This window comes from Gasterosteus aculeatus, chromosome 4 (genome assembly GCF_964276395.1).
Source record: "Gasterosteus aculeatus chromosome 4, fGasAcu3.hap1.1, whole genome shotgun sequence".
Taxonomy (NCBI): Eukaryota; Metazoa; Chordata; class Actinopteri; order Perciformes; family Gasterosteidae; genus Gasterosteus; species Gasterosteus aculeatus.
The window spans coordinates 18019783-18034265 of record NC_135691.1 but is presented as its reverse complement, the minus strand read 5'-3'; the positions used below and the strand labels follow the sequence as shown (position 1 = coordinate 18034265).

General features: G+C 44.8%; 1 protein-coding gene across 9 annotated transcripts; it reads left to right on the top strand.

Annotated features, from left to right (window-relative positions):
• Position 1: 1 nt before the first annotated feature.
• Positions 2 to 14346, top strand: st3gal5 (ST3 beta-galactoside alpha-2,3-sialyltransferase 5). Of its 9 annotated transcripts, none has more exons than XM_040172855.2 (8): positions 2 to 141; positions 949 to 1054; positions 2796 to 2913; positions 7805 to 8014; positions 8433 to 8566; positions 8713 to 8899; positions 10502 to 10660; positions 10983 to 14346. In XM_040172855.2, exons 2-8 carry the CDS (start codon positions 1023 to 1025, stop codon positions 11220 to 11222), a joined length of 1080 nt encoding a protein of 359 aa, XP_040028789.2. In that variant the 5' UTR covers positions 2 to 141; positions 949 to 1022; the 3' UTR covers positions 11223 to 14346. The 9 variants fall into 9 exon arrangements, with proteins under 9 accessions (XP_040028789.2, XP_077958253.1, XP_077958254.1 ...); XM_078102127.1 differs by having other exon boundaries at positions 47 to 141; positions 2793 to 2913; XM_078102128.1 differs by having other exon boundaries at positions 53 to 141; positions 7808 to 8014.
• The last annotated feature ends 137 nt before the right edge of the window (positions 14347 to 14483 follow it).

The following is a 14483-nucleotide window of genomic DNA, read 5'->3' as shown; positions in this document are numbered from 1 at the left end:
TCGTTTAATAAGATGTTTGGGGCTCTTGTTTCGAAAGACCGGAAATGTTTGCGAGACTTTGAGCCGCTGATTGGCTGAAAAAGGACTGGCATCGACCCACGGGGCGAGCGTCCGGAGGACCCGTAACGGTCGGAACGAAGGGTAAGAAACGAGAAATGCGGTGCGGAGGACGATAATTCATGTAACTGTTAATGGCGGCGCTACGATGTATGTACTCAATGTAATGATTAACGTCAGTGCCGCTACATCAATGCGTAACCTTAACGGAACGTGTGTTTACCGTTAATGTGATCCCCTTTTTTTAAAACGGCGTGATGTTGAATTTTACTGCTTAAGATGCGCCGGCACGCAGCGGGGAAGCGGCTCCGCTCGGCGGTCTCCGTGGGGACAAACGCCTCGGCGGATTTAACGTTGGCTCATTCCGTAACGAACGCGTAAAGGTGGTTGTATAAGTAGTTCTCCCGCGTAGTTGGTTGTTGTGAGATACACGATTCTATTCGCTTCAGCTGAAGCGCTTGTGTCTGATCCAGAAGGCGGTTATGAAGGCGGGCGCGTGCTCCTACGCCAATAAGCGGTCATATTTACGCATTTCTTCCGACAGAAGTTCTTCAATCTGATCCGTTCTCTCGTAAACATTCTTCGTTTTAACAATGGCGGTATTGTGCTATGAAATGCGGACTCCGTAAAGGATGTAGTTAGCAGACCAATCGCAGCCTTGTGCGCTGCGGGAGACTCGCGTCGCAAGCCTGGACAAATGGGTCGACGCACGCAAGGACGCGAGGTGGTGTGAAAAGGCACGCAAGGGACACGCAAGGGGGTCTTGCGTCTGCGTCGCTCTGAAAAGCATAAACTAGGCTTAAAGCTCAACTTGAATGCTGCATAAAGCCGCTCAATGTGCTCCACCGGCTGCTGCCATGTTGGTGCGTAACACAAAATATGTATTTTCAGGTGGTTCGTGTCCAGGACCAGCCCCTTGAGACCCCCCATCCCGCGCCATCAGATACCCGAGGAGCTCGGCCGACATGAGGCCCCTTAAAGGCTGGCCAGCACGGAGGTGAGGCTCACATTACCTGGCACACTGTTCTTTGATACTGAGCTGCTTGGGAAGGTCTTACCAGCGCCCTGAAGATCTACGTCCCCGTCAGATTAAAGTATTAAAAAGAAGTGGTGTGAATCTAGAGTGCAAACCCACGTGTGCCAATTCAGATATTGGCAAAAGATGACAATTCTTCCTGCGTGCTGCAACAATACACAACTATATTGTCAACGTGGAAGGGAAACGTGATGGAATTTGGTCGTTCTTTAAAGCCGGTTTGTCTGTTACAAATAGAGAAAACACGTTTTTTGGCCCAGTCAGAAACGAGTCTCAGCACAGCGCTGTTAGGAATGGTGAAAGGCAACCGGTGACTCTTCAGCACATATCGCCCCAAGCAATGGACCTGCCTCCTCGTCCTTATGAGAAGCTTGTGTAAATGAGTATCTTTTGCGACTGTGTTTTGGGCCTGAAGAATTGAGCCATTTTGGAAGATGTAGTAGTATTCGTTGTATTAAAAACACGCGTTTTCATGAGATCAAGTGGGAAAGTACACTGCTGTGAACCATATTTATGTTGAAGCCATTAAATCAGACTGACAAACTGTCCACGGCGCTACTTGCTGATCACTGGGACTGACGTGCCGTTCATATGAGCAGAACGTGCCGGGATTCAGAGGGCCGTGGAAAAGCCGAACGATAGAGCAACACATGTCAACCGTGCAAAGGGAGACCCATTTTCCAGTAACTGCTTAATGAAATGATCTATTATGCATACGTTGTTACCAGGGCGTGACATTAACATTCATGCACCAGCCACTGTGCCACAAAGCCACTCAGAAACTTCATTAGCCACAATTTTGTTGCTGGAAAATTAAGTTTTATTCGATTTGAAGTGGACCACGGTTTGCTCCAATTTACTTACAAATCCTAAATCTTAAGCTCTGTTAAGTTACATATGTTTTCATACAAAATGAGCTTAAGTTAAGACAAAAATAGTAGCTCATTGCATAAAACTGGTGCAGGGATGTAAAAGCTCTGCCGACTGCAGCATGCACCAAGACTTAAATTAGAAGATGGTAAAAATGTTTTTATTTATAATTTATATCCATAAAATAACTGCAATTCAATTTTTAGTCCAATGGAAGAAAAATAGTGTCCAATAGCATGCCTGGTAAAATCATAAGTTATACAAACATACAACTAAAGCACCACAATCCAAATAAAACAAACCATGCTTAAATCAATTTAAAGTGGACGATTTGATTGAAATGTTACTGTTGAATAGTGATTCTTCGACGTGGGTGATTCTTTAAATCCTGATTATATGAACAACATTGTATCCAGGGTGTGTAGTTTTTAAAAGTCGCTAATTAAGAAAGAAAAACTGTAAATGTAGTCAAATCTATTTTTTAAACTTAATGACTACAACTGATTAATGTAGTAATCTTGTATTTAGTACAGCAAAAAATGATAATAAAAACATTGCCTTTGTGTCTTACATTCTAATACGTACAAGTCCTAAGATGCAGTAAAATGCTCTTTAAGAAAAATCTAAAGCTTTGAGCCTAATCTCAAGCAGAAGCGATCAATATTCCATGAATCGAGCCCTTTTCTACTGTTGTTACTGGCAACCTCAAAATGATTAACATATGACTTCTTAGCAACTGCAATTTAACCCAAAACCCTGAATCTTTTTTCACATTTTGTGTGTGTGTGTGTGTGTGTGTGTGTGTGTGTGTGTGTGGGTGTGTGGTAAGAAGGTTGGTTGTGGTTGTGGTTGTGGCTTTAGGTCTCTTGTGGATGGTCTCTCTCCCATGGAAGGAAACAGAAATAAGAAGCGACGCTCTGGACTGGCACGTCAGTCACGAACAAAAACAGGTGAGAGGATATCCGTTTTTGGTCATTCCCAGCACTAATATATATAGTTTCTATATATATAAATGTAACTAAACCGCTGCAGTCAGTTAGAGCGGAGAGCGCACGGTGGTAGTTGAAGACGGAGAGAGCTTTTTGCATTGGAGGTAAAACAAACAGCGGTGTGTATGTCGCGAAGTTCTAGCAGAGAACTGTGCAGAGGAATTACTTCACGTGTTAAACAGAAACCGGGTGAGTGGCTAATGGACCACTTAAAGCACCGCTAGGCTAAGCTAGCTGCTAAACTACGTTCATCCCAACCTCTGACGTTACCCTGCACGGCACACAGTCTGCAGAGGACCTAAAAGACAGTGGTTTGAAAACGTCCTGCTAAATGTGGGGAGATGAGAGCGCGAGAACAGCAGGAAGAGTCTCCAGTTCAACATGTTCCACCTGGTGGAATCCTGCCTCAAAGATGATCATGTGTGTATAGTTTTGTGTTTACAGGGGTGCAAACTTGTCACAATTCGCCGTTTTTGTTTCAAAATAGGTCATTTGTGTGATTCATGTAGATCTGCAATAAAAATATTTTTGGGGGGGGGTGTCCGGTCCTCCAAGTAATCTACGAACGCAAGCTGTCATGAATATTTTTTTCAAGCTTGTTCGTTTGGCCAACTCGTGTCGTCTTCGGGTCTATAGCTGCCTAGATGCCGTAATAGACAGTAGTGACGTTGGTACGCTGCAAGAACATCAGTCTTTCCAACGTAGGCTAACGTGCTAATGTCAGACAGTTGGCTGACAGACGCCTCACAAATCACATCAACCATTTTTGCTGGTTACAATAACGGTGTTATCGGATAGTACAGTGTCTATTTCTCGGGAACTTTTGAAAAATCTAAGCGAGAAAACGACAAAAAATGTACCTACCTTACCGTCACATTAAAAATCCAAAAATAAATAATGGGAAATCAACGGAGAAATCAAAGGCTTACTCTGATATCAATGTAATGTTAGCAAATGAGGGGTGAGAAGCCCCCTCCCTCCCTCTTGCTAATATTTATTCTGTTCGTCCAAAGCAAAATCTATTCTTGAGGTTCCAAACATTTCCAAAGCAATTTGTCTTTGAATGTGAGTAGTCGATCGAGTTATCTTATGTCCCGTCGTAAACCTTTTAGCTCTGGCATTGGTCTCCCATTATTTATTTATAATGTCACTGGAATCAAAGTCCATTTTCCAGGCTCCTTCATTGAGGCAGAGGTTAGGTTTGCCTTCCGTACGTGCTTTTTCATTGTGGTCAGCAAGACTAAATAGCTTCTACACATACGTGAATACATGACCTATTCTATGGATAAAAATGACATATAATAAAAGTGTATACAAATATTTCAGTGATGACAAACAATGAGAAAGCAAAAGGCATGCACTCAATCCAGTGTGTGGGGGATTGCACAATCTGAGATGAGGCGCAGCTCGTTGCTGCCTCATCTCGCGAGTCGCCTCTCTGTTTGAACACGACGTGGTCAAATTCAGGGATTTTGATTATAAAAATGTTTGGAATGATTGTAATCATATAAAAATTACATTTAAAGCACAGATCAGTAGATACATATTAATATGTATTTTATTTTATCATTATTTGTTTTTTACGTTTCATGATGACTTGCGTTTAATGATGACGAGGCAAAATTACGCGTTGAAACGTACCGTTACGTCCCGTTAGCAAAAAGATAGAAAAAATTGTTTACAACGGTACTTCATGCCCGGCTGTCCAGTGAGATGCAACGTTACAACACTTCAGTGAGATGCAACGTTACAACACTTCAGGAAGCTGCACTCCTTTTACGGTAAGCAATCGTTTCTGACGTAATTATGCAGGTGTTAAGGTTAACTTGTCAAGTTAGATTTTTCTTTTAGCTTGCCAACGTAGTTAGCTAGCCAAGTTTTTAAATGCCCTTTTATACCTTTACTGTTAATAATATGCCTGTTTATTGCGATGTAAAGCACGTTTGAGTTGTCCTAAGTATGAAGCCTAGCTAGCAAACTTTCTCTCCCACTTCAGTTTGCTTTCAGAATGAGGTGCCAGTACCACTCTTTGAAAGGGTAGCAAATGCAGAAGTGAGTGTTGGTTAGCCAGTATGTGCCAGTTGTTATCATAGATCATTAAAGTATTAAGCCTAGATAAGCAGACAAGGAAATCGTTTTTTATAAAGAAGTATTATTTACATGTGCTTTGCAAAGGGTATCATATAAAATACTAAAACATTTTTTTTTTCAGGCACTGGTTCTTGGAACGATTGCAGAACATTCCCTCCCACTATCTGTAGCTCCTGTCATTGTTGAGCTTGCCCAGACACTGGCTCGGGATAAACCAGCTTTGACGGGCATGAAGCTGTCCCGGACTGCTGCCTCATACAAGATGGTCCAAGGCCTGGGCCACACCTTCTCAGAGAAGACGTTTGAGAGCATCCGGTCAACACCATTCTCAATTAACTTAGATGAGAGCACATCAAACTCCAATAAGAAGGTGTTGTCCATTCGTGTGTGCTATTTCAATCAAGAGCTGAAGCATGTGGTAGTTGAACACCTTGGCTCCATTGAAGTCCTAAAGGGCACTGCTCAGTATTTGGAAACGGCCTTGGTGACCTTTTTCAATGACCATAAAATTCCTTTTGCCAACCTTATCAGTATGATGATGGACTCCTGTAATGTCATGCGTGGGAGCAAGTCTGGGCTGGAGACCAGAATCAGAGGGACGCACTGCCAGAACCTCTTGGATGTTGATGGAGATTCTTGGCACCACATCCACAATGCCGCCAAACAGTTTGCTGCCCCCTTCGGCCACCACCTCAAGCAGCTCTTCGCTAACCTTCACAGACCACCAGTGGGCTTCATACAAGTTGAAATACCTGATTGAGATCTGTGACTTTATGGGCATTCATGGAACGAACCCACAACGGTTTGCGGCACATCGGTGGCTTTCGGCTTATGATGTGGGGATCAGCACTCGCCGAATGTTGCCTGCATACAAGGTCCTTTACTTTGGATTCCTCAGGCAGACAAGACCCTTTATGAAGACGTCCTACAGGAGATCTACAAGGACCATAGTGTTGGTGCGCAGGCAAAGGCCAGGATCCAGTATTTCCATCAGGACCTCTCCAAAAAAGGAATGACACAAGTTGGTAAGGACAGAAAAGGGAGGGTGGTGAAGAAACTCTGGTTCGAGAGTCTCAACACTAACCTCCAGCTGAGCGTTTACCTAGGCGTCCTTGACATCCTCAAGGAGTATGTGATGGTGTTCCAGGGTAGCCAAACCCTTGTCCACAAACTGCATGACAAGCAGCTTGGAGTGGTCAACAATTTCATGGCCTGCTTTATCAAGGCTGAGCATCTTCACACCACTCCAAAGAAGCTCATGGAGATGGAGTTCAGGGACAAAATGCTGCCTCAGGGAGCTTTATTGTCGGACCGGTGGCTGAGAAACTGAAGGCAGAAAATCCAAGTCATCCGATTGTGCTGCAGTTTCTCTACACAGTGAAGACTGCATACATGTCAACCGCAGCCTACATGCAGAAAAAGCTGCCACTGAACAGCAGGACCCTACAGGCACTGTCTGCTCTGGACCCATTGGTGAGAGGCCACTCAGAGACTGGCATACTGCTGAAGCGGCTGTCAGGGCCAGGGATGATGGGCCACTTGGTGCCACCCCAGTGTGACGTGCCACTGGAAGTGGTGAAATTCAATGTGGATTCCACCCTTCCCCTGTATATTGATGGTGACAACATGGTAAACTGGTGGGCAAATGTAATGGACACTGGCAGGTACCCAGGCCTAAACCATGTGGTTCGAGGGGCTCTCTCCATTTTCCACAGACCCATGGTAGAGTCATCATTTAGTGCCATGGGAGACCTAATTACCAGCAAAAGCACTAAAATGAGCATGGCTACCTACAATGCTATCCAGACAACTAAATATGCCCTCAGGTCCAGGAGTCAGACAGCCATCCAGATGTTTAAGAGTGATGACGTGAAGCTCTCCAGGGTCGATAAGGTCCTCTGCAGGAGCATCCACACTGCAGGAACAACAGACAAGGCTTGCAGACAAAAGGCCTTGTTGAAGAAAAAAGAGAGGCATGAAGAGTTTGAGTGCCAGCCATCAACCAGTGGTGTGCAAAGCAGGAAGACTGCAGTGGAGGAGGACAGGCAAGCCAAATTGAGGCACGTAACCGCTCAAAAGCGGAAAAAAGCACTGGAAGTACTGCTACAGGCAAAGAAGGCAAAAAGATTTGAGATTTTTCTGCCTTTTTAACAGTGTACCTAACAACATGTTTATATTATTTTGTTTTGTGTGTAATTCAATATTGTATAAAGATGTTTAAATATTTTGTTGTGTTTCTGTCAAGGGATGCTGGGTTGGGGTGGGGGGAGCCAAATGGGAAGGGAGTTATGTAGGAAGTATTTCAAATGTTGATTCTGTGAGTTATCCATGTAAAATTCTAATAAACAGAAGTACAAAAAAAAAATAAAGAACTGGCTTTATATCCCTTTCCCTTGTTCGAATGAACTTTTAACGTCCACTTTTTTAATCCATTCCTCCCACTTTACTTTTCCTTACTGCTCTGCACCAAGCCAGTTGCTAAGACACACATGGTCACTTACATTTTTAGATGATAAAGAACTTTTCTTCTCAATATAACTAGCAAAAGAGAACCTCCTTTCACAGTGTGAGCCTGCATTTTGTTGGGTGAGAGCATCGTAGTCTGCCGGAATCTTTCCGGATGTAGTACTTCATGCTCATAGTACTCCTGGGATAAGATACTTACAGATAGCTTTGCTTTTATTGACTACGCCGTCTAGTAAATGTTTGAAGTGAAAATGTCCATTCCGAAGTTTTCCTAACCCAAGCGTTTCCCTCGCAGCAGTTGCATGAGTACGTGCAGAGAGTCCTGGAGAGTCCGTGTCGTCCCGGCAGTACCAGGGCGAGAATGTTGGATCGACTCCCCGCTTCCAGTCGCACGACCCAGCCGTTCCTGTGGAAGGACACGCCGCTCCCCGACAACCTCTTCCAGTACTCGCTGCCGTTTGGCTTCAGAGGTGTGCAGGGCAAAGTGGAGGACCTGCTGAAGCAGGTGAGGGAGGTCTACTGAGCATTCAGTCAGTTACACAGTGACCAAACATTGCTTATCTAACCGCCGCTGTTCAGGGCTCCATCAGTTAGTCGCAGTCGATTTCTCTGCATCAATTGTATTTGACTCTTAATGGAACGTCTTTACCAAATGAACGTCATGCTGTATTGAAGAAGACTGTGGGCAGTAGAGGGAATGCCGATTTTAAGACACTTCCACATCTGCTTTACTTGACAGAACCTGTTTGGCGTAGCTCAGTCATCTCCATGCACTTTATAAATAATTATAGAATTTACATCTAAATGTTTGCATTGAGAAACATAACAAACCAAAAGTGCTTCTTTATGTTCTTGTCAGCTTACTGTTTTTCCAACCACAGACTCTATGATTCAAGCTGTGATTTCTGTGCTTCCTCTTCAAGCTGCCGAACTCTGCCTCTGCGCCAGAAACGATGATGGCGGATAAATGTCTCCGCTGTGTGATTGTGGGAAATGGAGGCGTTCTCCGAGGCCTGGAGCTTGGCCATCACATCAACCAGTTCGACACGATTATCAGGTTAGAAGCCTGTGCGGTCATGTAACCCTGATAGTGCATATTTGACTGTAGCTCCACATGTTCGGGTCATTACTATTTTTGCCGACTCGCCCAACAAACCCATATAACTCTGTTTTTCACACATCAAATCAACAACCCTCCTCCAGGTTGAACAGTGGCCCACTGGGAGAGTTCAGCGTTGACGTGGGGAATCGGACCAGCATCAGGATGAGTTACCCAGAGGGCACGCCTCTGCACTGGATCGACACCGACCCACACACCCTGTTTGTAGCTGTGGCGTACAAGGGCGGGGACATCAGCTGGATCTCTGCCATGATCAACAAGCTCTCTGTGGTGAGTGTGTGAGAACATGCGTGTGTGTGAGTGAGAGAACATCTGTGTGTGTGTGTGTGTGTGTGTGTGTGTGTGAGAACATGCGTGTGTGAGAGAACATGTGTGTGTGTGTGTTTGTGTGAGAGAACGTGTGTGTGTGTGTGTGTGTGTGTGTGAGAGAACGTGTGTGTGTGTGTGTGTGTGTGTGAGAGAACGTGTGTGTGTGAGTGAGAACATGCGTGTGTCAGGGTTCCCGCTAGGGTGGCCATTTCCTTCACGTCAAAAAGGAGGACACTTTGCATACACGCTTCTGCGTCGTTGCGTTGACGCACTCGTTTCAATTCATGGTTCTAAGTCTTGCGTGTGTTGCAGAGCAATTCACCGTCACAACAACAGGCGGAGTAACGTGTTTTGTTGAAGACGACCTAGAGAATCACGTCTATTTATTTATTTGTTTATTTATTCATCATAGACTTTATTGCCCCGTGCATCGCCACTGCTGCTTTTCATCGCAGACACATTTGTCCTCCACAACCACAACACATTTTCCTCCACAACTTTGTGCACCTCTCGACCGGCAAATCGGGCTATGAAAGCGGAAATGTGAGACTCCGTAAAGGATGTAGTTAGCGGACCAATCACAGCCTTGTGCGCTGCGGGAGGCTTGCGTTACTTTCGACGCAAGCCTAGAAACACATGCATGGACGCAAGGAGGTGTGAAAAGCGACGCAAGGGACACGCAAGGGGGTCTTGCGTGTCCCTTGGCTTCAGTCAGCTGTAACAAGTTTCATTTCAACACCAGACACCCAAAAGGCAGAGGTACTGTGGGTTCTCCACACTGTGACGAGGCACAGTTCATTTAAATCTAATGATGACATACTAATGATGTCTTTGCTGCCATGTTCCCCTATTCGCAATGCATTGTGTTGTTTAGTGTAATCCAAACGTATGTATGTTATGTTGGCTCTGTTCTGCATCACAAAGGAATCACTTTGATTGTTTATATCTATATTGGCCAAACAGTGTTGGAAGGGTTATTGTCAGTTACTGGAGATGCACTGCGTCCACAACGTGCTAATAAACTAGCGTTTTGCTAGCTTGGAAATTATTGGTTGATAGCACACTGGCTGGCTGGCAGACAAACAACAGACTTGCACAAAAGTTGTGCATTGAAAGTACGCTTTCTCGTGATCTTACTATATTTCACAATTAAAAACGAGGCAACGAGGTGTCCGTATCGATGCCCCCTTCTCGTTCCAAACTCGCCGGTCCGTAGATTGCGTCCATCATATCTAGCCACTTCCAATTTTTTCTGTAAACACCACTCCGGCTGTTGTGGTCTTTCACCTTACGGTAGTCACTCCGCAGTTTCTTGCATTTAATGCGGCACTGCTCGGATGTCCGCTGGTAACCCTCGACTGCCATCCTCTCAGAAACATGCTGAAAAACCTTTTTGTTTCTCACCATGCCATCGAATTCCCTTTGCACCCTTTCTTCACCGATGATACCCAAGAATTCAAAAACGGATCCGCCATCTTCACAAAGAGTTCTTCGTATTTAAAACGAAGAAGACCTTGCACGTTGGAGATCAGAGTTGGGACACCTCTGTGCTTTGTGTTGCAGCCCCTGTGGGATTGGCTCTTCTTCTGGCAGAAGGTTCCAGATGGAGTCCCTCTAGAGCCCCACCGGTTCAGACTTCTAAACCCACTGGTCATCACAGAGACCGCGTTGGACCTGCTGCACTACCCTCCACCCACAGGAGGCCTGTGGGGATGGGAGAAGGTAATACACCCATGGGGTCAGAGGTGAAGGAGTTTGACTCTGCACAACGCATGTTACTATTAGTCCGTAGCGAGCGACCTCTGGTGGGGCGGGCGGTGCATTACAATACATCACATGAATACAGCAGTGGAGAACGTGTGTCTGTATTAATGTTGGTGTTCCGCTGCAGTGTTCCATGGTTCACATTGACTGTGGTTTAGTTCCTTATGAAACAGCACGTCCAAAAAGACATTAATTAAATTAAATTATAATTAAAGACAAAAGAAGTTCGAAGGGAGGCGGATAAAGAAATGACGACATGTTTGCCCCCCTACTTCTCCAGAAAGTGCCGACCATAGGGGTCTCCGCACTGAACTTAGCCAGCCTGCTGTGTGACGAGGTCAGCCTGGCAGGCTTCGGCTACAAGCTCCACCAGCGGGGGGCGCCGCTGCACTACTACGACCAGCTGACCATGGCCGCCATGCTGAAGCAGAGCACTCACAATGTGGACAGAGAGACCAAGCTGCTGCAGAACCTCGTCAGCGAGGGCGCCATCACGGACCTGACGGGGGCGATCAACTGATCCTTCTGACTATAAGACCACGAGAGCACCCCCCCTTTCACACTGGATAAAGAGCTGCGGACGAACTAACGCAAGGAAAGAACTCGGGTCAGAAAAAGACAAACTATTCTTTTGTGATAATTGGGCAAAAGTGCTTCTTGAATATCAAAATGAAATTGAGGTGATCCAGGATGCTGCAGCCTATCGGGCTACACGTCGCTCAGTATTTTGATCTGAAGTTGCCTAATGAAATGGCCTCGTCCCATCCACTCTTTGAAGAAACCAGCCAAGGGTTTTTATTTGCTGACAGAATAGACTAAAGGTGGAACATGTAGAATTTTGATTGACCAAAGGCTGGAAAATAGGAAGGACTCAACTGAGCCACAAGGCGTCTCGCACTGGTTCTTAAGACATTCTGTCCATTCTCAGATCTTGAATGAGTTAAATATATTCAAAATGCATTTTGAAGAAGTAAAGCATGTTAATGTTTAATGGTTACACTGGACAAAACAGTACAAGCGGGTAGTACTTGAAGTACTCTTTTTATGTGTTAACAGAGTTTAAAAATGTTCTGTGTTTCCTGCAGAATGCTGTGACATAATACAATATTTGTCATTCCACTGACAATCAGCAGTTAACACCTTAGACATGACTTTTTTTAGCTTTGTCTGTCCCCAGATGTAGCGTAGCGTAGAGAAAAAGAGAGACGCAACCTCTAAGCTGTGTATGTTTTACGGGGGTGTTGGCCTGCCGTCTGATGTAATTCGGAGTTGCTGCTGTAATTATTATTTTTTACTAAATACTCCTCCCTCCATCATTGTGCTTAATACTTTCGCTCACTTACCAAGCTATCAACTAAAATCTTCCGTTATTTCATTCATTAACATTGATGACATACTCAGCGTGGTTACATGGATTCGAATAACTGGCTTAGTTGGACTGAAATCAAATTATCCGTTTCATGTAAACACCTTTGTCCGACTATGTGCGGCCCGACTACGATCCGACTAACACCCTGGATAAATCGATCCGATCCAGTTGATAGTTTGACTATTGCGGCATGTAACGGTGAATCGGATAAGGAACTGAACTTTGCGTCTTTGCGCATGCTTGAGATCCCGACGGCGTCTTCTCTCCGTTATCAAATCAGCCAATAGCGCCATTCGCATCCGCTGTACTCCTATTAACATCATGCACAAATAGTAGAGGGATGTGGCTTCACCTTGCTCTCCGTTCGCCATCTTTCTCGTAATGTTGTAGTTGTTGTTGGTTGTTGTTGGTAGTGGTGAAGAGGTCAAGCGGAAATGGCTGTATCACAACTAGTTGTAAAGAAAACAGCGCCACCTATCGTATCGGGTATGACATGCTTTGGGCCAATGATTCGATTTATTCACTGCCATGTATATTGGGATAATAGCACCTCCCCCCGAAAAATAGCATAGTCCGACTAAGCAAAGATTTGAATTATACCATTATGTAAGCACACTGACGGTGATTTGATTGGTGTGATGCCAACGACTTCCTGGCTTTCCTTGACCCTTGCAAAAAGTCGAATAAAGAAATCCAGGGTAAGTGATAAAGCGCAGCTTGACTCGTCGGGGCTTAAATCGGTTGCACGTTTGCCGAGCCGGGATGAGAAGAGGGAGCTAAGTCAATCCAGCTGTACATAGCTGTGATAAGTGCACGTTCACACCTTTCTTAAATAGACCACGGTATCGATCACAGATTTACTGATGCAGAAATGGAGAAGACGCAGCATGCAGCCCTCTTCATACATACACAATCACCCATTTATACGGGCATATGTGGACTGTATTGTGGAAATCCTCTTTGATGTAACACATTCTTCTGTGGCCAGGTAAGGTAATAGCGATGTGTGCCAAGGACTTCAGTGCCAAACACACACTTCTGACAGTGCGGCAAATAGTGTCTTCATTGACAGTTTCATTGACGGGGGTCGTCGTGGCGCAGGGGTTAGAGAAGGTGTGCTGGGAAGCACAAGGTTGGTGGTTCGATTCCAGGCTGCCACTTGTTCCATGTCGAAGTGTCCCTGAGCAAGACACCTAACCCCCGGGGCAAAAATGCTCCCCGGGCAAAAATGTGAAAAAAGCCATGGGTTTAAAGTGTAATGTAAGTCGCTTTGGATAAAAGCGTCTGCTAAATGACAGGTAATGTAATGTAATGTTTCGGCATATAAAAACATGACGCTTGCAAAAAAAGCTTAGTGCCATACAGAGCATCTGTGGGATGGGGAGAGCTTCACGCTGATCTCATCTGTCCCCAAACATCCTCTCACGTCTGAAAGCACGTCTCAATATCAGTGCTTCTTCATCCAAAACGTGGTTCAGAAATGGGCATCATGGTGCAGGAAGAAACACAGGTGAATGGGACTTTATATATCGCCCTCATCACGTTTACAATTGTTCACTCCTCACTGTGCAGTTTCGCCAAACAACGCACACGAGGTGTTTATTATCCGCCCGACCTTCTTGCGGTCCGCGAAATATTGTCTGACATGAAAACGGTCCGTGAGGTAAAAAAGGTTGGGGACCACTGATTGAAACAACTTTTTTTCATCAAGGGAGGCCAACTCCGCTTGGGCTCCTCACAGGAGGCGAGGCTGTCTGAGGCGACAGAGCGCAGTACCATGTTTTTAAAGCTCATTCACCACGTAACATCTAGAGGGGCGCTGTTTCACATCATAACACGCTCAATAATGAATGAAGAGAGACGAGGAGACGACAGAAGGATTACGTAAACTGTTAAAGTGTTTTTATTAAATGGCTAATCATTAATGATGATTCAATGAGTTATATTCTGACTCCGGCTTCCCTTCTTCAGATGATTTGTGACACTTTTAGTTTTAATATTTCACTGCTGCACTTTTTTTTCTGCACTTCTCCAAAATGGCCAATCTGTGAAAAAGAAATTGTGCACACATGAAATGTGTTATGTATGGACTCTTGTTTCTTTAAACGTGCATCATTTTCATTGTTTGAATTGCAGTTGCACACAAACATCTCGTGACATATTGTTCCTCCAGAAACCTTCATTACAGGGAGATTGTCAATGCTTGTTTTCATTCCAATGTGTAATTAATCAATACGGATTATTAAACGGAAGGAAATGACCGTAGCTACCTGCACCACTCGTATGTGACCAGATTTGTGAGGCTTTCCCTGTTTCTTTGATCGGTGTAGCGGCGTTCCTTCAGTCACGAACATTATTAAGCCGCAATTGAGCTGCAGACACACAACACGTTTGTACTGTTGTTTGAACTTT